We start from the raw sequence: 20,298 nt of genomic DNA, 5'->3' as shown, positions 1-20,298 counted from the left end.
CCTAAGACATAGTCACAAGAGTTGGAGCAGAGCCCACACAGAGGGACCTGGCACCCTGCCGGGCCGACTCCGGTGCGCGTGCGCGCGGCAGGCCGCACCCACAGCGCATGCGCAGCGGTCACCCCCGGCTCTATATTAGGCCAACAGCGGCCCTAGCCGAGGCTGTTCGTGAAGAAGGGCACTGGTCGGTTTAGCGTCCTCCGCTCGAGTGCCCACCGCCGTCTCGTCGAGAGCCCGCGCAGGTGAGGGCCACGCTCGGTGGTCGCGGGAACCCGGCGCGCCCCGCCACCGCGGCCACATGCCCATCCCCCTCCGGGCACCACCTTGGCTCAGCGTTCATCCCCCCTCTTTACCTCTTGGGCTACCTCAGACGCCCCACTACGTGCCCTTCTGACATTCGGCGTTTTGACAGGCGCCTTCAGAACTTCTTTCTTACCCTTTCCATTCTGACCCCAGAGAACCTCTGACTCACTGCTGACCCCCTTCCACCAGTCAGGCTCTGCATTGTCTAGCCCTGCTCCTGACCGAGTCAGCCCTGCCCTTACCCTTCTTTCTGCCTCCTTTCCCTGTTCTAGCTGTAGGGACATGACCTTGTCTCGGGGACTCAGGGCTGGTCTAGACTCTTCCCCCTTCCTGGGGTTGCTAGGATCCCAGGGAGTCCTCCCTAGCTGGATAGGTGACAGTGACTTTTCCCCTGGCCTTGCTATTGCTCCTGGGTGTGTGCTAAAGTGTCTTAACCTACAGTGTACACCCTTCAAGGAGCCTCTGGCCTCCGACACCAGTTCTGCCTTGTTCTTCATCTCTACATCCTTAGTTATTGGTCGTCCCTACTTACTCTGGTAAAGTTGCTTAGGGGATGGGAGGGTTTCTCTAGAAGTAGAGAATGTAGAAGTTGGTGACCTGGGTAGAGTGTGGCTCCCATGCCTTTACTGAGCTCTGTTGGTTGCTGTCCTTAGTTTGGTTTGGTTTGGTTTGGTTTTGAGTGGGATGTGTGTCTGGGCCTCCCTTAATGTCACTCATCATGGACTCTTGTACAGGACCCGGGACACTTTGCAGACATGGAGACTGTCGTTCGCAGATGCCCATTCTTATCCCGAGTCCCTCAGGCCTTTCTGCAGAAGGCAGGGAAATCTCTGCTGTTCTATGCTCAAAACTGCCCCAAGATGATGGAAGTCGGGGCCAAGCCGGCTCCTCGGACCGTGTCCACTTCAGCAGCACAGTGCCAGCAGGTCAAAGAAACCCCTCCAGCCAATGAGAGTAAGTAGTTGGCAGTGAGGGAAGATGTCCTTGGTGGTGAAGGCCACTCTGAGGGAGCCTTACTCCATCAGGATCAACCCTTGTGTATGGGGAGCGGGGGGGTCATCTTGTGGAACTGTCCCTCTGACTCCTGAGTTAGGGGCTAAAAATCTGTCTAGTATCTTGAGGGAGCATCTCACTCTGTGTCCTAGGCTATCCCAGAACTCACTGTGTAGTCTAGGCTGGCCATGAAGTCAGGACCTCACCTCAGCCTCCCAAGCGCTGATACCACAGGCCTGAGTTACCACTGTTAGTTCGTTCCTTTGGTCCAGGGGGCCAGAAGAGGGAGTCACAGACTTGTGAGCCACTGTCGTTTTCCCCTTCAAGCAAAACAAACAAACTATATATATATATATATATATATATATATATATATATATATATATGTGTGTGTGTGTGTGTGTGTGTGTGTGTATAATATTACCATTTTAGTTTAGTTTTTTTTTTTTTTTAATCAGAGTCTCATAATATAGCCAGATTGCCCTCCAACTTACGGCAATCCTCCTGCCTCAGCCTTAATTGTAAGCATGCACCACCTCAGTTACCATGCCCGTGTTAATCAGTGCAGCGTGTGACTCACAGTATTGCATACACCCGTGTTGTTCTGCCACCACCATCCAATTCCTGAACTTTCTTCATCTTCCCAAACTGAAAAGGGCGGCCATTAAACATTAACTCCCATACTCCTTCCCCCAGTGCCTGGCAGCCACCACTCTACCACTGGGCCAGTTGCCTTACGTAAGTGAGGCACGGTGTTTGTTAGTGTTTGTCAGGGCATGGACCTGCCCCGTACAGGTGGCGGGCTTCTCAAGGCCACTTACTCCTTCCTGGTGAGCCCTTCATCTTTCAGGCTTCTCTTCGGTGTGTCGAAGGACTGTTTGTTCTTCTAGTGGGCAGGACTTTCCTGCCAGGAGTTAATTGTCTTTTCTCAGAATGTCTGTGGTGGCCATGTTTTGAGGTAGAATGCTCCTTTTCCCTTCCATTGTTCTAGACTTTCCATAACAGATCTGCAATCCTTGTTAAAAAAAAAAAATCAAGTTAGTTTCAAAATACCATTTCTTGACTTGTCTTTATAGAAAATGTTATGGAAACTGTATTGAGACACCTTATCCAAGTTGTAGAAAGAGCAGCCAGTGACTCATGGGAGTATTCCAATATGATGAAGGAAGACTTTTCTAGAAGGAAGGTGAGCACATTGCTCAAGGGCTCAAGGAGTGACTGTAACTTAGAGCGCAAAGCCAGCCTGCTGTGCTGGGTCAGCAGCTTCCTTTGAACTTCGATGAGAAAGTAGGTGAGGTGAGCCCTCTGTGAATCCAACCTGCCTACGCCTTTTAATAGCCCTGGTAGTTTGGGGACAGTTTGAAGATCTAAGGGACAGCCTGTTTTTCCTTTCTTTCTCTCTTTCTCTCTCTTTCTTTCTTTCTTTCTTTTTTCTTTTTAAGATTTATTTATTTAATATATATGAGTGCACTGTCACTGTCTCCAGACACACCAGAAGAGGGCATCAGATCCCATTACAGATGGCTGTGAACCACCATGTGGTTGCTGGGATTTGAACTCAGGACCTCTGGAAGAGCAGTCAGTGCTCTTAGCCGCTGAGCCATCTCTCCAGCCCTAGAAGTATTTTTAAAGCTGTTGAGCTTTATTAGGAATCTGTTTAGAAACTGTGAAGAGGAAATGACCGTGTGACTCCCCCTGGTTACCCCAGCATTAATCTCCTGAAATATGCTGTGTCCATGGGAAAGAAATTACTGACAGTGATCCATGTCAAGGGCTTTTGGGGCTAAGCGCACACATAATCCCAGCACTTAGGAGGCTGAGGCAGGAGGATTGCCAAGTCAAGCATCATGGGCCACATAGCAAGACCCTGTCTCAAACAGATGATAAAAGAATGTTGTGTTGACTGAAAACATAAACTAGGGCTCTTGAAGAGGTCTTGTGGTTCTGAGGTGACCTGGATGGGCCAGTCTCCCTTCAGAGAGCCACTGTCACAGTGAGGCAGGTGAGAACAGATGTTAGCAGAGGAAAGCAACAGAGGTTTAACAAAGGTAAACCTGGGTGTGGGTTATAGACTAGAATGAGAGTGAAGTTTGAGGTGAGAAGGAACGGACTTGCTTGTGCACTCCATGAGCAGGGCTGGGGCCTCATTCTTTCCATTTCCTTCCTCAGAAGAGAAAACTGCCAAAGCCGCAGTCCAGCAGGCTCCTGACGAGTCCCAGATGGCACAGACTCCAGACGGCACACAGCTCCCGCCTGGACACCCGTCACCCTCTACAAGCCAGAGCTCTGGGAGCAAGTGCCCTTTCCTGGCAGCACAGCTGAGCCAGACGGGCAGCAGCGTCTTCCGCAAGGCCAGTCTGGAGCTTCAGGAGGACGTGCAGGAAATGCATGCTGTGAGGAAAGGTAACAGAGATGACTCCAGGGGAAAGAGTGAGGCAGTCCTTGGGGTCCATGGGCCCCTCCAGTTGATATGCGAGCTATTACCAGGCCGGGTAGTAATAATGTGAATACCTTCCTCTTTTTATACCAGAGAGGAAGGAAGGTTCTCAAGCTAGACAGCCTGTATTGCAGAATGTGGGACTTGTTTTCTGGTGAGGGTGTGGAAAGTGACCAGCTTCCCAGAGTCATGCTTACTTCTGGAAATAACCTGTAATCTTGAACAGATGTCAGCATTGGTTTGTCTCTATTTTACCACTGTAAGTGCTATCCTAGGACACTCAAACTGTGTGTCTTGCTGATGGTCACGGAGGGACAACCTTAACCCCATCTGTGCTCCCAGAAGCCCCTAAAAGCCTCAGCATGCTGAGCATGGTGGCACCCACCTTTAAGTCCAGTACCTGGGAGGCAGAAGCAAGGGGATCAGTGTGAGTTCCCGTCTTTAAGTAGCCAGTTCCAGGACAGCCAGAGCTGCATAGAGAGAGAGACCCTAGGGGGGAAAAAGCTGCCTCGGTAGGTGTTTTCTATGCAAGAGGGATGGAGGAGGGGAACGGGCTGTGGAGTCCAGGAGGCATGCCAGTCGAACAGGGGCCTTAGGCTCTGATTCATGTCCATTGGAACGGTCTGGTAGCAGTGAGAACAGAATCGCTCTGAAGCCAGGTGGTGCACTAGATAAGCCGGGCAGGAGGGTCTTGAGCTCCAGGCCATCCTCTCAAAAAGCCAAAAAGAAGCAGAGTACCAAAAGCCTATGTAGGACACAGGCTGAAGAAAGACAGGTTCCATACACTTCGTCCCAGCCAACTTTGGTTATGATTGGCTTTTTTTCTTCATGAAGTAGGCAATAAGCTATGTTTTGGTTTTTGTTTTAAGACAAGTTCTCACTATGTAGCACACTCTGGCCTCAGATTTACAGAGATCCACTTGACCCTGATTCCCAAATGCTAGAGGTGAAGCCATGCACCAGGCAATAAGCTGTGTTTGAAAAAAAAATGGGGGTTGGGGATTTGGCTCAGTGGTAGAGCGCTTGCCTAGCAAGCGCAAGGCCCTGGGTTCGGTCCCCAGCTCCCAAAAAAAAAAAAAAAAAAAAAAGAATAGAAAAAAAAATGATTTTAGTGTGTATGGATATTTTGCCTTTGTGTTTATGAGTGCACCAATATATGCCTGGTCCCTGACGAAGCCAGAAAGGGGTGTCAGATCTCCTGGAGGTGTAGTTACAGACAGCTGTGAGCCTCCATGTGGATGCTGGGAATTGAACCCAGGTCCTCAAAGAGAGCAACCAGTGCTCTTAGCCAATGAACTGTATCCAGTTATGTAGGCGTGCCCCCCTCCCCTAAGCTATTTGTAACAGTATGCCTAGAAGGTGTTGTGAACTAAGAATAAAAGGTCTGTCCTCTGTGCCTCCTGTTACTTTGTTACAGAGGTTGCTCAAAGCCCAGTGCTCCCCAGCTTGGTCAATGCAAAAAGGGATGGAGAAGGTCCAAGCCCACTGCTGAAGAACTTCCAGGACATCATGAGAAAGCAAAGGCCAGAAAGAGTGTCTCATCTTCTTCAGGATAACTTGCCAAAGTGTGAGTCTTGTTGTTTGTGAGTTAAATGTGTATCAGGTTAAATGTGAAGATGTGTGGTAAGGCCGGAGTTGAAGCCCAGGGCCCTTGCTTGAGTACAGTTGGGCTTAGTGGCGATGTGTGCTGCTGGTTGCCGGCCTTCAGTCTTTCATTACCCATCACCTATGTACTGGACAGTGTACCAAACGCCTACCAGGTGCAGTCTTGTCATTCCAATCCTGGATACAGTGCCCCCGAATGACCAAACTGAGATTTGAACCCTGTCTATCCTTAAGAAAAAAAACAACTCTCTTTTGTTTGTTCTCACTTTAGCCGTTTCCACTTTTCAATATGATCATTTCTTTGAGAAGAAAATTGACGAGAAAAAAAATGACCACACCTACCGAGTTTTTAAAACTGTGAACCGGAGAGCACAGATCTTCCCTATGGCAGATGACTACACGGACTCCCTCATCACCAAAAAGCAGGTGTCGGTCTGGTGCAGCAATGACTATCTAGGCATGAGTCGACACCCACGGGTGTGTGGGGCTGTCATGTAAGTAGCTATCAGTTTTCAGATACCATAGGCATTATTCAGCAAGACTTGATGGTTTATACAGCTAGACCTTTAATGGGAGAGCATATTTAGTCACTGAAAGTGTGCCACGATGATGTGCTACTATTCTTTGTAGAGCCAGCTCTCTTTCAACCTTTATTCTGGGATTGAACTCAGGTTGCCACGCTTTACAGTGAAGCCCCTTTACCTGCTGAACTACCTCACTGGCGGGATATTCTTAACCTTTGAAAATCTCTACAGATGATATCTGGGGCAGAGGGTGTCCCAAAAAAACAGAGATGAAAAGGCTGTGGAGGAGAAACCTCATGCTGACCTTGGTCCTCTAACTACACACCCACCCCACCCCATACTCACAAATATATAACACACAGGGATAACACGCACGCACGCATGAACACTTTGGGGCTGGGGACATAGTTCAGCTACTTCTAAATAAATCTCTGTGTTCTTGGAGAAACTCTAACTTGTGGATATAGTGGGTCGGGCTATTTCAGCAGGACATGGTGAAAAGCAGGAAGGTCCCATCCTTGTTCTTCAGGAGGACTGCTATGGCTTGAGGCAGTTGCTCATTGAGTTCTCCGAGAGGCTTGCTAAAGAGAGCCCCACATGAGGTCGAGCATAAGCATGTATGCGTCCTAACGTTATGTAACTGCTTTGCAGCCTTCTAGGGTCTGCTTTCTCTTAACACACTACTTTGCCTGCATATCTGCATGTGTGCGGAGGTCAGAGAGGGCATGGGATTCTCAGACTAGAAACTGAACCTGGGTCCTCTGGACAGCAGGCAGCGCTCTTAATCGCTGAGCCATTGCTCCATCCCCTAAACGATTCTTAGCAATTCCTTTAAGATTTATGGCCCCGGGTTTCACAGTGAGAGAGATACTAGAATGTTCATTCCTGATTCTGGAAAGAGGACTCATTTGTATGGAGTTTAGAAACCATGAGTTTCAAAATAACTTTTCTTAAATAAGATAAGAAAATAAGCTGTGCAGAACGGAGCCTTAATTCCAGCACTGAGGGGAGGAGGCAGGGGGATCTCTGTGCAGCCTGGGCAGCATAGTGAGTTCCAGGATAGCCATGGCTACATAGTCAGACCCTGTTTTAAAAACTTAAAAAAAAAAACAAAAATAAACAGAACCAAGAATTTTCTTGCTTGCTTGAGATATGATCGTAGGTTTTTTTTTTAATGTGTGTTTGTTTGGGTGTTTTCTTTTTTTGTTTTTTTACGTCATTTTTTAAAAATTTATGTACATGAGCACACTGTAGCTGTCTTCAAACACACCAGAAAAGGGCATCGGATCTCGTTACAGATGGTTGTAAGCCACCATGTGGTTGCTGGGAATTGAACTCAGGATCCTGGAAGAGCAGTTGGTGCTCTTAACCACCGAGCCTTCTCTCCAGCCTGCCCTGGTTTTTTTTTGTTTATTTTTTTTGCTAAGATTATAGGTATACTCCATGCCTGTGTATGCGGTTCTAGGGATTGAACTGAACTCAGAGCATTGTGTATACTAAGCAAGTATTCTATCAGCTGAGCTACATCCTCAGTCCAAAAATGTGTGTGTTTGTATATGAGTGTGTGAGTGTATTGTGTATCTCATGTGATGTACTTTTTTTTTCTTTTTTTCGGAGCTGGGGACCAAACCCAGGGCCTCGCGCTTGCTAGGCAAGCGCTCTACCACTGAGCTAAATCCCCAACCCCGTGATGTACTTTTTTATTTTACATTTATGAGTAATACACTGTAACTGTCTTCAGACACACCAGCAGAGGACATTGGGTCCCATTACAGATGGTTGTGAGCCACCATGTGGTTGCTGGGATTTGAACTCAGGACCTCTGGAAGAGCAGTCAGTGCTCTAACCACTGAGCCGTCTCTCCAGCCCGGTGTGATATGTAGTTGTAAGTGTGGGGTGGGGTAGGTATAGGCCCTGAGGTCAGCATTAGGTTTTCCTCCACAGCCTTCCCACCTTCATTTTTGGACACTCACTCTGCCCCAGTGCTGGGGTTGTCAAAATGAAAGCCCTCTGGGTTTTTAGTGAGTTCTGGAGATGTGAACCCTGGAATTTTGAAATTTGACTTGTTTTTAACAGAGAGACTGTGAAACAGCATGGTGCCGGAGCAGGTGGAACTAGAAATATTTCTGGAACGAGCAAGTTCCATGTGGAACTGGAGCAGGAGCTGGCTGACCTCCACGGCAAGGACGCGGCGCTCTTGTTCTCTTCCTGCTTCGTGGCCAACGACTCCACTCTCTTCACCCTGGCTAAGATGATGCCAGGTGGGTGCCGTCGGGACCTAGCGCACTGGAGGTTTCTGCATGACAAGGATGCTATCTACAGTGAAGGCCCACTCAGTTCAGCCTAATGGCCCTGTGTCAACACTGTGTTGAGCACAAGGCACTGACTGCGTGTTCTGAGTTCAGGGCCCTGTCCTGAAACTCCTGTCAGGTGTACTTTGTATTCTAAGGCATTCCTCTAGCAAAATGCTTCATTGCACTTAGACGTGTGTCTTCATAGAGTCTGAAGTGAGGTACCCATATTCACCACTATTACCCATGTCTAAAGGCCATTTTTATTTTTGGAGAGTCTCACTGTATCACCCAGGATGGCCTCAGAATGCTGGGCTGACAGACATGTGACCTCGTGGCTTTGGTTTTTGTGTTTCTGGATGCTGAGGTGGGTCCAGGGCATTAGCTTGTGTGTATCGAGTGCTTGGCCAGTGAGCGTCCGCCAGCAGCCACTGGGTCATCTGCCTTGTGTCTTCCCAGAGGAGAAGCGGGAGCCAGTGACTGTGTCAGCACACACTGTTCTCGTTGTAGGGTCATTTCCGAGGTATTGTCAGTAGAAAAGGCTCTGTCGCATGGTCCAGGGCATCATTTGTCCTGATGCCTTTGCCACTAAGTAGCCCCTTTCTCATGTCAGGCTGTGAAATTTACTCTGATTCCGGGAACCATGCCTCCATGATCCAAGGGATTCGCAACAGTCGAGTGCCAAAGTATATCTTCCGCCACAATGATGTCAACCATCTCAGAGAACTGTTGCAGAGATCCGACCCCTCGGTCCCCAAGATCGTAGCATTCGAAACTGTCCATTCAATGGATGGTAAGTATGTGCTGAGGCTGATCTGAAGCCTGAGATGCAGAACTAGGCTTGAACTGTTTAAACTATGGTGCGTGGGCCCTGGGGACATAGCTGGTTGACAGGCTTCCGTTTAACTGTGCATGAGGTCCGTACTTAACTCCAAAAACAAACAAAAATATTGTGTTTCCTTTGGTTTTGCATTTTTTCTGTGCTGGGACTCTGTAATTGAGAGACATTATACAGATGAGTAACTGGGTTTTCTGCTCTTGCTGTTGCTAGATTATATAACCTCATGGGGTAAGAACTGGGGGCGTTTGTTTTCTCTCCAGCACTAAAAATGACCCCTTAGAATGTATGGCACTTTGCTTTGGCTCTAACCATTGTTACTGACATTTTCCTTGGCTTTCCTCAGGAGCAGTGTGCCCCCTGGAAGAGCTGTGTGATGTGGCCCATGAGTTTGGAGCGATCACGTTTGTGGACGAGGTCCATGCAGTAGGGCTCTATGGGGCTTCAGGTGGAGGGATCGGTGATCGGGATGGAGTCATGCCAAAAATGGACATCATTTCTGGAACACTCGGTATGTACTCTGTAACTGTCCGTTTACACCGAGACCAGTGACTGGCTGCTCTAACTGGCACTAGGACCAGAAGCAGTGAGGTAGCCTGTGCCGCCTGGACTGTTTCCCTTTGTGGCAGGGTCTCAGCCTGTGGCCCAGGCTGGCCTCGTTTCAGGTCTCCGGTGCTGGGTTTGCGGTGTGTGCCACCACCTCCATCTTGCGGTGGAGTTCTCCACCCCAGTGAATGCCAGCCCAGCCCTGCCAGATCCCTGGGCACATGAGGCGCACAGACTCCCAGAGCTAAATATGACAGAAATGACATTTCTTGTCATCTGAGGTCATTCCAACCGTACTTGACTCTTACTTGATGCTGTGCCAAGAGCCTTCACTCTGTAATGCTGGAGTCGAAAGGAGGGGCTCTCCAGTGCTTTTCTAACAGGCACTGGGAGACGCCGTGCTCTGTGCGAGCACAGGAAAGCTCCGACTCTCCGGCCTGCTCCTCTCCCTGTGCTGGCACCCTAAAGCCTGGGCTTCAGACCTGCCTGCCAGCTCACTGGTTGTGTGGCCTTGGCCTATGAACTGACCTCATGCCTGTTTCCCCATCTATATGATGAAAATACCAATAGGATCTAATCAGAGTTCCTGGAGAGAAGGCAAATGACCTGTTTGCCTGTGGGAATGAATCATTAAGAGATTGTAGAAATTCGAAGGTTCTTTTAAAAAAAAAAAAATCCAGAAGTTCATAAGGCAGTGAGAAGCCTGTGTAGCAGTCAGCTGAATACCAAGCTAAAACCTACACTTAGTCAAGGATCAGCAAGCAAAACCCAGCATCTTCCAGCCCTGGGGGTCAAGGGAGTAAGAATGCCTCCCACAGACCCAGAGATGCAGGGGAAAGTCACCTACCTATTCTAGTGCCAAATTCCAATTTGTGATATAGGCTTGTTGGAGGCTGGTACAGTGAGCTGGAGAGTGCTAGGCAGAGTAATTTTCCACTCTAGGAGTTTGAGCCTACCTAATCCTCTTGTGGTTTAGCAAAAAATGTGCAGAACACAAAGTTAAGGTTCCTGAGAACCCTTCTGGAGTCCTTAATCCTGAAACTTGAGATAACAGATTACTCGGGGGCCTTGACCAGACTGAGAAACCATCCTGGCCCTGCATCAGCCCTGACAGGTCCGAGTGTTTGTATTCATCCAGCAAATGCTAATTGTCAAGAATCTCTTGTTGCTTGAGTAGCAAGTAAGGCCTCAGTCTTAGCCGGGTGACTGCCACAAAGTCAGAGCCTGGAAGCTGTGCGGTGCTGCTCATGCAAGGCCAGCCTAACAGAAAGAACTTCTCCTCCCAGGTAAAGCGTTCGGCTGTGTTGGAGGATACATTGCCAGCACGAGTTTGCTGATCGACACCGTCCGGTCCTACGCTGCGGGCTTCATCTTCACCACCTCCCTGCCACCAATGCTGCTGGCTGGAGCCCTGGAGTCTGTGCGGATCCTGAAGAGCAATGAGGGACGTGCCCTTCGCCGCCAGCACCAGCGCAATGTCAAGCTTATGAGGCAGATGCTAATGGACGCTGGCCTCCCAGTCATCCACTGCCCCAGCCACATCATCCCTGTGCGGGTAATGGCCTGTTTCCGATTGAAACACATGATATGACAGTGTTCTGTTTCTGCCTTCCTGAAGGCAGAAGGGCTTCCAGAAGGGGTTGGGTAGGGTGATGCAGGACTGGAACTAGTGTTCGAACTGTAGCCAATGGCCTTTTGCCATGTTTCTCTGTCTTCAGCTGCCCAGGCTGACTTCGCAATAAGAATGAAGTCTTTGAACCCAGCGGGCTCAAGCACTGTCTCCCTCCCCAGAACACTGACCTTAGCAGGGTAAACAAGAACATGTGTGTAGAAAACTCTAGAAGCCTAAGCATAGGCTGCTCTGAAGTCTGACTTTCCACTTAGTAAATTTCGAAGTAGGTCTTACCCTTCCCTCTACAAACCATGTCCCTGTTGATGTCACAGTTAATATAAGAAAGTAGCTAATATAACCAGAGCTGGCCAGTACCTCATTGGAACAAGGATGTGTGGGAAAAAAAAAAACCACCTCCTTGACCATGTAAGGTTTGGAGGACAGCCATGTGACAATTCCAGTATAGCAGCCCGCTATGCAAATGCCAGCTCCTGTAAATTACAGCTGTCCGGGGAGCATTTCCCCTTAACCCAGTCTTGCACACTCGGCTGCAGTCTGGCCTGCAGCTTGAACCTCGTTCACAAACGCTGTGTTCTTGACTGTCTCTGCCAAATTAGCGTGTCTTCATTCTGACCTGCTCTTGCTGTGAATGATCACAGGTTGCCGATGCTGCTAAAAACACAGAAATCTGTGATGAGTTGATGACCAGGCATAATATCTACGTCCAGGCCATTAATTACCCAACAGTGCCTCGTGGGGAGGAGCTCCTCCGGATCGCCCCCACCCCGCACCACACACCGCAGATGATGAACTTCTTCCTAGGTGAGTCCCGGCAGAGTGACGGGAATCTCTACCTCACTATAAGCACATTCCAGAACCCACATGAATGAAGCTCATGCAAGGTTCTTGGTGGAATTTACCCTAATGCCTTAGATAAGATTGGTGTCTTGTTCCAAGTGGCTAACTGTGCCCTCAGATGCCACACAATGAAACTCTAAAATTAGACGGTAGTGACTCACTTTGAGATGTGCAAGATGCATTTGGAAGCTCTCAGGGAACTTGCTGCCCCCACCTCGTCTCTCCTGTCTCCTGTATGCACAGGCTGCATGTGGCTGTTGAGGGCGCTGGAGGCCTCTGACAGCACGTCTGCCCTGTCCACTAGAATCCTGCTCATGCATTCCCTGCGATTCTATTCCTTGAAGTAATCTGTTCTGGTGACTGGACTGCCCCGTCCCCCTCCCCGCCTCTGTGTTCACTCCAAAGGCAGAGCCTGGGGGGATTTTAGCTGTAGGTCATCCTGGCCATAGAGGAACTTTGCCCTCTTGGGCCCTCTCAAGTCAGTATAACTTCCATGGACAGATTTTATGTTCAAGATGCTCAGAGTATTTGTGTTTGATTTTGGTGCTGGGGCTGAACTTGTGGTCTTGGCACACTGCATGCACTCTCCGCCCCTGAGGTCCACTCCCCCTGACTTCTCCACTCCTACCCCACCCCCCCATGCTCAGATTAGTGCACTGTTGCTGCTGCCACGAACTGAGCTCTGAAGCTGGTTTGTGAAGTGAGACCCAGCCCTTAGAACAGTGTCCTTGAGATTAATTGACACACCATAAAATTTACCTCTAAAAATACAGGATCAAAGGGGTTTTAGATCCATGCACCCTGGTGAGAAGCCATCACCTCTGCTGTGTCCTCATTAGCATTCAGGTCCTGCTGCCTAGTCCCTCTCACCCCTGGTGTGCGGATCTTGGGAGAGAGGAGAGAGTGACCGGTGTCACCGCTGCCTATTTACATACTTACCTTTAAGACAGTCTGGTTGCACCTGCAGCCTAGGTTGGCCCAGAGCCCACCGATGCCCTCCCTCTCTCACCCTGAGCGCCAGCTCTGTCCTTTCTATTGCCACATAATCTTCCAGGTGTGGATTTGGTGCATTTCACGTGTGCGCCGTGGATGGGCATTGGGTTGCTTCTACTGTCGAAGTCAGGAGTGGGTGCTTCTGTGAGCGTTCCTGTGCAGATTTCTGTGTGGACATGGACTCTTATTCTCTTGGGCAGAAGATCCCTGTGATGTTAAAAAGCTGTCTCTCCCCACAGAGAAGCTGCTGCTCACGTGGAAGCGAGTCGGGCTGGAACTGAAGCCACATTCGTCAGCTGAATGCAACTTCTGCAGGAGGCCCTTACACTTCGAAGTGATGAGCGAGAGAGAGAAAGCCTATTTCTCAGGCATGAGCAAGATGGTGTCTGCCCAGGCCTGACTGTGACTCAGTTATTCACAAACCCCAGACCATTACCATACCCAAATAGTAGCCAGAATTGTCTTTATATGTGAAGTAAATTATATATTAAATCTTAATCTATAGTAAAATCATAGTCCTGACTTTACTGTAGACTAGATTCTAGTGTGTTAGGTAGAACACTGTCGAACACTGAATGAAGAGATAACTCTCAAGTGGTCTGCAGTTTGCCTATCTAAATTGTAATGCCTGCCAGGCCTTTTGCTGTGCTTAAACCTGACCTGGCAGACCCAGCTGCACCCCAGAGACTACAAGCAGTGATACCACCTGCTGCGGGGCTCCCTTCACACTTCCTGCCTCAGACCAGAAGGGGCAGCCAGTGTGCCCATAGTTGTCACAGCTCTCTTTCCTGCTTTCCCTCAGCCGCTGCCTCAACCTCATACTTCCTACTGAAAGCCCTGAAGGAGGGCCCATGTATGCTCACCAAGTTTGGCAGCCTGCTATCTCCTGAATCCTTGTCCTCTGCAAAGGATGGGGGGCGGGGGAGTTGGTTGTGCACCCCTTAACCCTCTGCACTTGCTCGTCTTACACAGTCTAAAAACACCCCCTGTCTTGTTATGCATTCCTCCCCTCTGCTGACCATTGGTCCCACAGCCCTGCAGCAGGCATCACCTATCTGAGCAGTAGCTGTCGCCCAAGCTAGACCCCTCACAGCAGCGGCTGTCTCTGTCCTGCCTGTGTACAGCCCTGGCCAGTCAGCCTGTCAGCCCTGTCCCCTGAGGAGGTTGCTTTTGGCTTGCCACAGTTTGCCTGTCTTGCCAAACCCAGCCACTGGCTCTGCCACTTCTCCTTAGACTCTTTGGTGGTATCTGAGTGGTGGGCCTTGGGCTTTCTTTTTTTTTTTGGTTCTTTTTTTTTTTTTTTTTTTTGGTTCTTTTTTTTTGGTTCTTTTTTTCGGAGCTGGGGACCGAACCCAGGGCCTTGCGTTTCCTAGGCAAGCGCTCTAACCACTGAGCTAAATCCCCCAACCCCCCCCCTTTTTTTTTTGGTTTTTTTTTTTTTTTTTTTTTTTTTTGGTTCTTTTTTTCGGAGCTGGGGACCGAACCCAGGGCCTTGCGCTTCCTAGGCAAGTGCTCTAACCACTGAGCTAAATCCCCAGCCCCTTTTTTTTAAGATTATTTATTTTATGTATGTGAGTACACTGTAGCTGTCTTCAGACACACCAGAAGAGGGCATCGGACCCTATTACAAATGGTTGTGAGCCACCATGCGGTTTCTGGGAATTGAACTCAGAACCTCTGGAACAGCAGTCAGTGCTCTTAACCGCTGAGCCATCTCTCCAGCCCTGCCTTGGCCTTTTTACAGCTTTCCCTTAACTGCCAGTCGCTGCTCGCAGGAGTGTTGGTCCTGAGCTGGGTGCGTCTGTGAAGCTGATGGTCCTGCTTCCCTCAGTGCTCCACCTCACACTCTCTGAGGTCCCCCAGGCCCACGTGGTGTAGAGAGCAGCCTGCCCTGCCAACCCCGTTCTGCATCTGGGCCTCACTCACTGGCTCATTCTATCCAACCTCTCACATAAACAGCAGCAAAGCCCCTCAGGCCAGGCCACCACTGCCCTCACCCCAACAGCTGTCTTACAAAAACACAGATGGAGGCTACGGATGAAGGTTGGTTGGCAGAGTGCTTTCCTAATATACACCAAGCCTATCTCGAAAAAAGACAGGCGCCATGTTTCATACAGAAACCTCTTGAACCTTGTAATTGTGCAGAGTTCTAAACTCCTCGTGCCAACGGGTGGGTTGGGCAAACTCACCCCGTTAGTCATTCCACCCTTGCATGTTCACTCTGTTTTGTAGCTGGGTTTCACTTCTGTGCCAAGTTCTCTCTACTAGTCCTTCTCTGCCTCAACCTTCCTACTCTGGGTCATAGCATAGCTACTCTTGATTCAAGACAAGTTTTCATGCCGTGGTGAGTCATGCATTTGATCCCAGCACTTGGAGGCAGAGGCAGGCAGATCAGATCTCTGTGAGTTCCAGGCCAGCCTGGTCTGCAGAGTAAGTTCCAGGGCAGCCAGGACTATGTAGAGAAACTCTTCTCGGAAAAAAAAGTTTTTCCCTAAGGACACCTCCCCAGGCCTGCTAGCCCAGACACCCACTCTGTTGCTAAAATTCCTTCCCTTGGGAAAATGTAAACACCCAACCCCTCCTACAGTCCTAGTCTGGGGAAACAGTGAGTCCATTGGGCTTCCTTACAGAGCAATGGATGAGGGTTTATGGCCAGGAATGTGAGTGAGGGTACAGACATACTGGGAAGTTGACACCCAGCTAGGACGATGGATCCCCTAGGCCTGTGAAGATGGAGTTCCCTCCCCTTGTCCTTCCCCACCTGCATGCTTTAGCCCTTCTCAGATACCCCCAAGCCATGTGCAATTAGAATTACATACAACAGGTTGGGAGGCTGGATACTGGGGTGAGGGTCCCATGAGCCTCCCCATACCCTCTTTCCAAGAGTCTACAAGCCCAGCCAAGATGCTCTCTGATCAGCAGTCCCAGGGGACCTGCAGATGGCCTCAGCCTCTGCCACCTCCGAGCTTTTCTCTGCCTCCCGCCTCAGTGCCCTTTTTTTTTTTTTTTTTTTTTTCGGAGCTGGGGACCGAACCCAGGGCCTTATGCTTCCTAGGTAAGCGCTCTACCACTGAGCTAAATCCCCAGCCCCCTCAGTGCCCTTTTATACCCTGGTCTCCACCTAAGGATGCTTCCTCCCTGATGTAACACAGCTTTGAGGGTAGGCGCCTTATCTTTTCCATCTCGTCCCCCTCTAAGTCCAGCACAGAGCCTAATATTCAGGAGATGCTGGTAAAACACATACTGATCGCATGGGATGGGCTCCCAAATGGCATCCAAATCCCATAGGCCGAGTCGGTGTGCTGAGGGAAGGCCAGGTAGCCAGAGAATCCCAGCTATGAGGTCTGTCTCACAGCTGTAGGACCACATCCTAACTGGGCTGGCTTAGGCCGAGGCTGTGCCTCCTCGTCATGTCCTTTTGTTTCACCAGGCAGCCCACCAGCTATGACGGTGGTCACGTCACCTCAAAATCACATTCTGGTCCCTTCCTGAGCTTTTCTGCTTCACTCCAGTTTCCAGAGTTATCCATTGCTCCTCGCAATTCCGCACCTAGAACACCCTCTATCCACCTTTCCTTCAAGTGGGATTGTTTGCCTCTGGCGGGAGCAATGTCTGAATGCTTGGGTGGACCCACTCTTCCTTCATAAGGCTGAACCGGCGGTTCCCCGCCACCCCCCTGCTTCTTGGGGTTATGAGAACGCAGGATGGAAGGATCTGCAGGTAGCCGATGAGCTATGGGGCTGTTTAAAAACATGACAATTAAGAACCTTTCTAAGCCAGTCTAGTGTGGGATTGTATGAAGCCATAAAAGTTTCATTTGCAAGAATGTTTAGATTTTAGGACACAAAGTGCCAACTGGAGAAAGGCTGAGTTGTTAAGACCTCAGTAGACCAGCAGGGGGTAGAGCTCAATTAAAATAGATGTCTTGCAAGCATGAGGACCTGATTTGACCCCTAACCCCCTTAAGAATGTCATGGATGACGGTGCATTCCCATAGTCCTAGTGCTACAGAGGCAGAAACCGGAGGACCCATGGAGCTCAGTGGCTAACTAGTCTAGCTTAGCTAGTGAGCTTTAGGCCAAGAAGAGGCCCTGACTCAAAGGAGGTGAACAGCACTGCTGAAGATGACACCCGGGTTGTCCTCTACCCTCCGTGCACACCCACATGTGTGCATGCGCGCACACACAGACTGTTGAGAGCTGCATGTGAGATGGACACACATTGTCCTTGGAACTGGAGAACAGCCTTGCTGTCCTAGGAGATAAACAAGCTGAGACTTGTTTTCTACTTCTGCTTCTGGCTGCGGTTGAAACAATCTCACTCAACAGGGACTTTCCCAGGCTTTCGGGCAGCAGAGGGGTGCTCTCGTTTTGTTTCATATTTTCTCCAGGGCACCCAGGTCAAAACTTTCTGGGACTTCATAGGTCAGGGACCGTATAGTCTTTCATTTAAGTAGATAAGGGGGGCATTAGGGCAGAAGCCCCTGTGTTTGAGTCAGAAGATACAGCTCAGTGGCAAGGGTTCAGACAACAGTAACACACACACACACACACACACACACACACACACCAGTAAAAGAGGAAGGGGGCTGTACTTCCTTCACGGCTATACCCTGGAGGTACAGGGGAGTGGGACAGGGCAGCTGGCAATCAGGTTGCAAAATCAGCAGTTGTGGCTAACTCCAACACTCTCTCCCATGGTCCCACCCCTCAGACCAGCCAAACTGATTCAGTTCTCCTTTGCGGTCTCCAATGCTATGAGACCCCAATGCTATGAGGCTGTGTGTTCTCGTTCCTCTGCTTCTCAAAGACTGGATTTGGTGTGGTGGTGTTGACAGTGGCCTTGGGATCAGGTTCCTGAAGGCTCCAAGCACAACACTACCCACAAATTCAATGGACTCATTGAATACAGACCCTGTCCACTGACTCCGGCTGCACTCTGAAGTCTACGCTGTACAGAGAAGATTAGAAACATAGAACTGGGAGTGCTGGTCTACACCTTTAATCCCAGCACTCAGAAGGCAGAGGCAGGTGAGTTAGAGACCATCTTGGTCTAGGTAGCAAGTTCCAGGATAGCCAGAACTACAAAGTGAGGTCCTGTCTGAAAAAGACAGAGAAAAAGAAAGAAAGAAAAAAGAAAGAAAGAAAGAAAGAAAGAAAGAAAGAAAGAAAGAAAGAAAGAGAGAAAGAACGGGGTTGGGGATTTAGCTCAGTGGTAGAGCAATTGCCTAGCAAGTGCAAGGCCCTGGGTTCAGTCCCCAGCTCCGAAAAAAAGAAAAAAAAAAAAAAAAGAAAGGAAGAAAGGAAGGAAGGAAGGAAGGAAGGAAGGAAGAGCCTTAACTGCTCTTCCAGAATTCCTGAGTTCAATTCCCAGTAACGACATGGTGACTCACAACCATCTGTAATGGGATCTGATGCCCTCTTCTGGTGTGTCTGAAGACAGTGACAGTGTACTGATATACATAAATAAATAAATCATTTTTAAAAAAGAAAGAAAGAAGGAAAAGAAAGAGGAGGGGAAAACCACAGGTAATAAGTCAGCTCAGTGGTAAAGGCCCCACAATAAATAAACAAGCAAACATAATAAAAATGGATTAGGGGCCAATTAAAAGGCCCATCCAGTTAAGATCCTTGCCTCTGTTGACACAGAAACACAAGTCTTGACTTGAAGGAAGATAAAAGGTGGTTTATTTTACAGCCAAATACAAGTGACCATGGTCCAGGAACACAGATTTAGAGTACTCCAAATTCCGTGTTCTAATGTGGTAACAATTTGATGAAGTTTTTTTTTGTAGTAACACAACAACAACAACCACAAGTAGAATCGTGGAGTGGTGGCGCACGCCTTCAATCCCAGAGGCAGGTAGATCTCTATGAACTGGAGGCCAGCGTGGTCTACACAGTGAGTTCCAGGACAGCCAGAGTTATATTGTGAAACCCTGTCTTGAAAAAAACAAAACACAACACTGCAAGTCCAGGCACCTTTCAAATATAGTGGCAGAAATGGCAAGTAGGTGGGTTCAAGCAAAGTAAGGAGGTGGGTGCATCTCAGCTATACATGTTGGATGCTATATGATAGCCTTCTTTGCATTTTTTGCTGGTGGAAACTGCTAAGTGATTTATCTGTTCAGTTGGAGAGACAGGCAAGGGATGGCTATTGAGAGGACTAAGGGTAGCCTAAGATAAATTATAATTAGGTTCTGGACCTGCGACATTCCAACCTCTGCACCAGGATCCACGTTCTAATGAGCCATATAGAAGGACCAGTGGAGGGGTTGGGGATTTAGCTCAGTGGTAGAGCACTTGCCTAGGAAGCGCAAGGCCCTGGGTTCAGTCCCCAGCTCCGGAAAAAAAAAAAAAAAAAAAGAACAACAACAACAACAACAACAAAAAAAAAAAAAAAAAAGGACCAGTGGAAGGGAAGCTCTTTTCCTGGAACTTAATTACATCTCCAGCCTGGAATACTGAGAGCGCTGGCTCCTTTGTCCTATGACCTTTACAATCCAGTCCTGGCACTTGGACACCCCCACCCCCACACATACAAACAAAATAAATGCAACTTAAAACCGTAAAAACAAAATCTGAGCATGATGAGTACACATCTTTAATCCCAGCACTTGGCAGGCAGAAGCAGGTGGATCTCTGTGAGTTCCAGGCCAGCCTGGTCTACATAGAGTTCCAGGTTAGCCAGGGCTGCTAAGTGAGACCCTGCCTAGCTTTAAAAAGAAAAAAAAGAGAGAGAGGAAAGAAAGAAAGAAAAGGAAGGAAGAAAGGAAGACAGACAGACAGACAGACATGTATATATTCTATCTTGATCAGATGTGACTGTGCCTCAGCCTGACTTTAAGCAGGTCTGAGATATAAATGCCTGGAAGAGGCCTCTCCCCGCTGTAGTCAGATAGCAGTTTAGGTGTCTTTTGATATCTGAACAAAGTGACCCAGCATGCCTCTAGGTAGAAGTGGGGAGGGCTGGATTATGAATTTATCTTAAAAGATATGTTCAATCCGTGGCCCACAGATTGATGTATCCCGGGATAGCGGTGAAAACAACCCGACACAAAGCTATACATTGAATTTTTGTGTAGTTTTTTTTTTTTTTTTTTGGTGTGATTTTATTTTGCTTTTAACCCATTTACACAGATCTCAAATGCGAACTGTGTAGGTGACAATGTCTGTCATGATGCCGAAGGGTGGACACAGGGCTGGGAAGACAGCTGGGTCTGTAAAGCGCTTGCCAGGCAGGCATGAAGAGCTGAATTCGATCCTTAGATCCCATGTGAAAAGGCTGGGTGTGGGGCA

General features: G+C 48.8%; 2 protein-coding genes across 3 annotated transcripts in view; one reads left to right on the top strand and one right to left on the bottom strand.

Moving 5' to 3' along the window:
• The window catches only part of Rpl29 (ribosomal protein L29), an 893,235-nt gene that overhangs the window by 180,930 nt on the left and 692,007 nt on the right, over window positions 1-20,298 (bottom strand). The window lies entirely within an intron of this gene.
• Alas1 (5'-aminolevulinate synthase 1) lies at window positions 106-13,510 on the top strand. Its single transcript, NM_024484.3, has 11 exons — window positions 106-242; window positions 1,038-1,257; window positions 3,466-3,699; window positions 5,151-5,300; window positions 5,610-5,832; window positions 7,939-8,123; window positions 8,767-8,946; window positions 9,338-9,502; window positions 10,824-11,092; window positions 11,809-11,971; window positions 13,240-13,510. Exons 2-11 carry the CDS (start codon window positions 1,059-1,061, stop codon window positions 13,398-13,400), a joined length of 1,929 nt encoding a protein of 642 aa, NP_077810.2. The 5' UTR covers window positions 106-242; window positions 1,038-1,058; the 3' UTR covers window positions 13,401-13,510.

Source organism: Rattus norvegicus, chromosome 8 (assembly GCF_036323735.1).
Source record: "Rattus norvegicus strain BN/NHsdMcwi chromosome 8, GRCr8, whole genome shotgun sequence".
In the NCBI taxonomy this organism is placed as follows: Eukaryota; Metazoa; Chordata; class Mammalia; order Rodentia; family Muridae; genus Rattus; species Rattus norvegicus.
Note: the sequence above shows the minus strand (reverse complement) of the source record. Positions and strands in the feature narration are given on the sequence as shown.

Bases quoted from the DNA above. Each gene is read 5' to 3' on its own strand.
- Alas1 (NM_024484.3), top strand. From the start codon at position 1,059: ATGGAGACTGTCGTTCGCAGATGCCCATTCTTATCCCGAGTCCCTCAG. The intron at 1,258-3,465 runs GTAAGTAGTTGG...TTCCTTCCTCAG, and splicing joins AACCCCTCCAGCCAATGAGA to AAGAGAAAACTGCCAAAGCC. The intron at 11,093-11,808 runs GTAATGGCCTGT...GAATGATCACAG, and splicing joins GCCACATCATCCCTGTGCGG to GTTGCCGATGCTGCTAAAAA.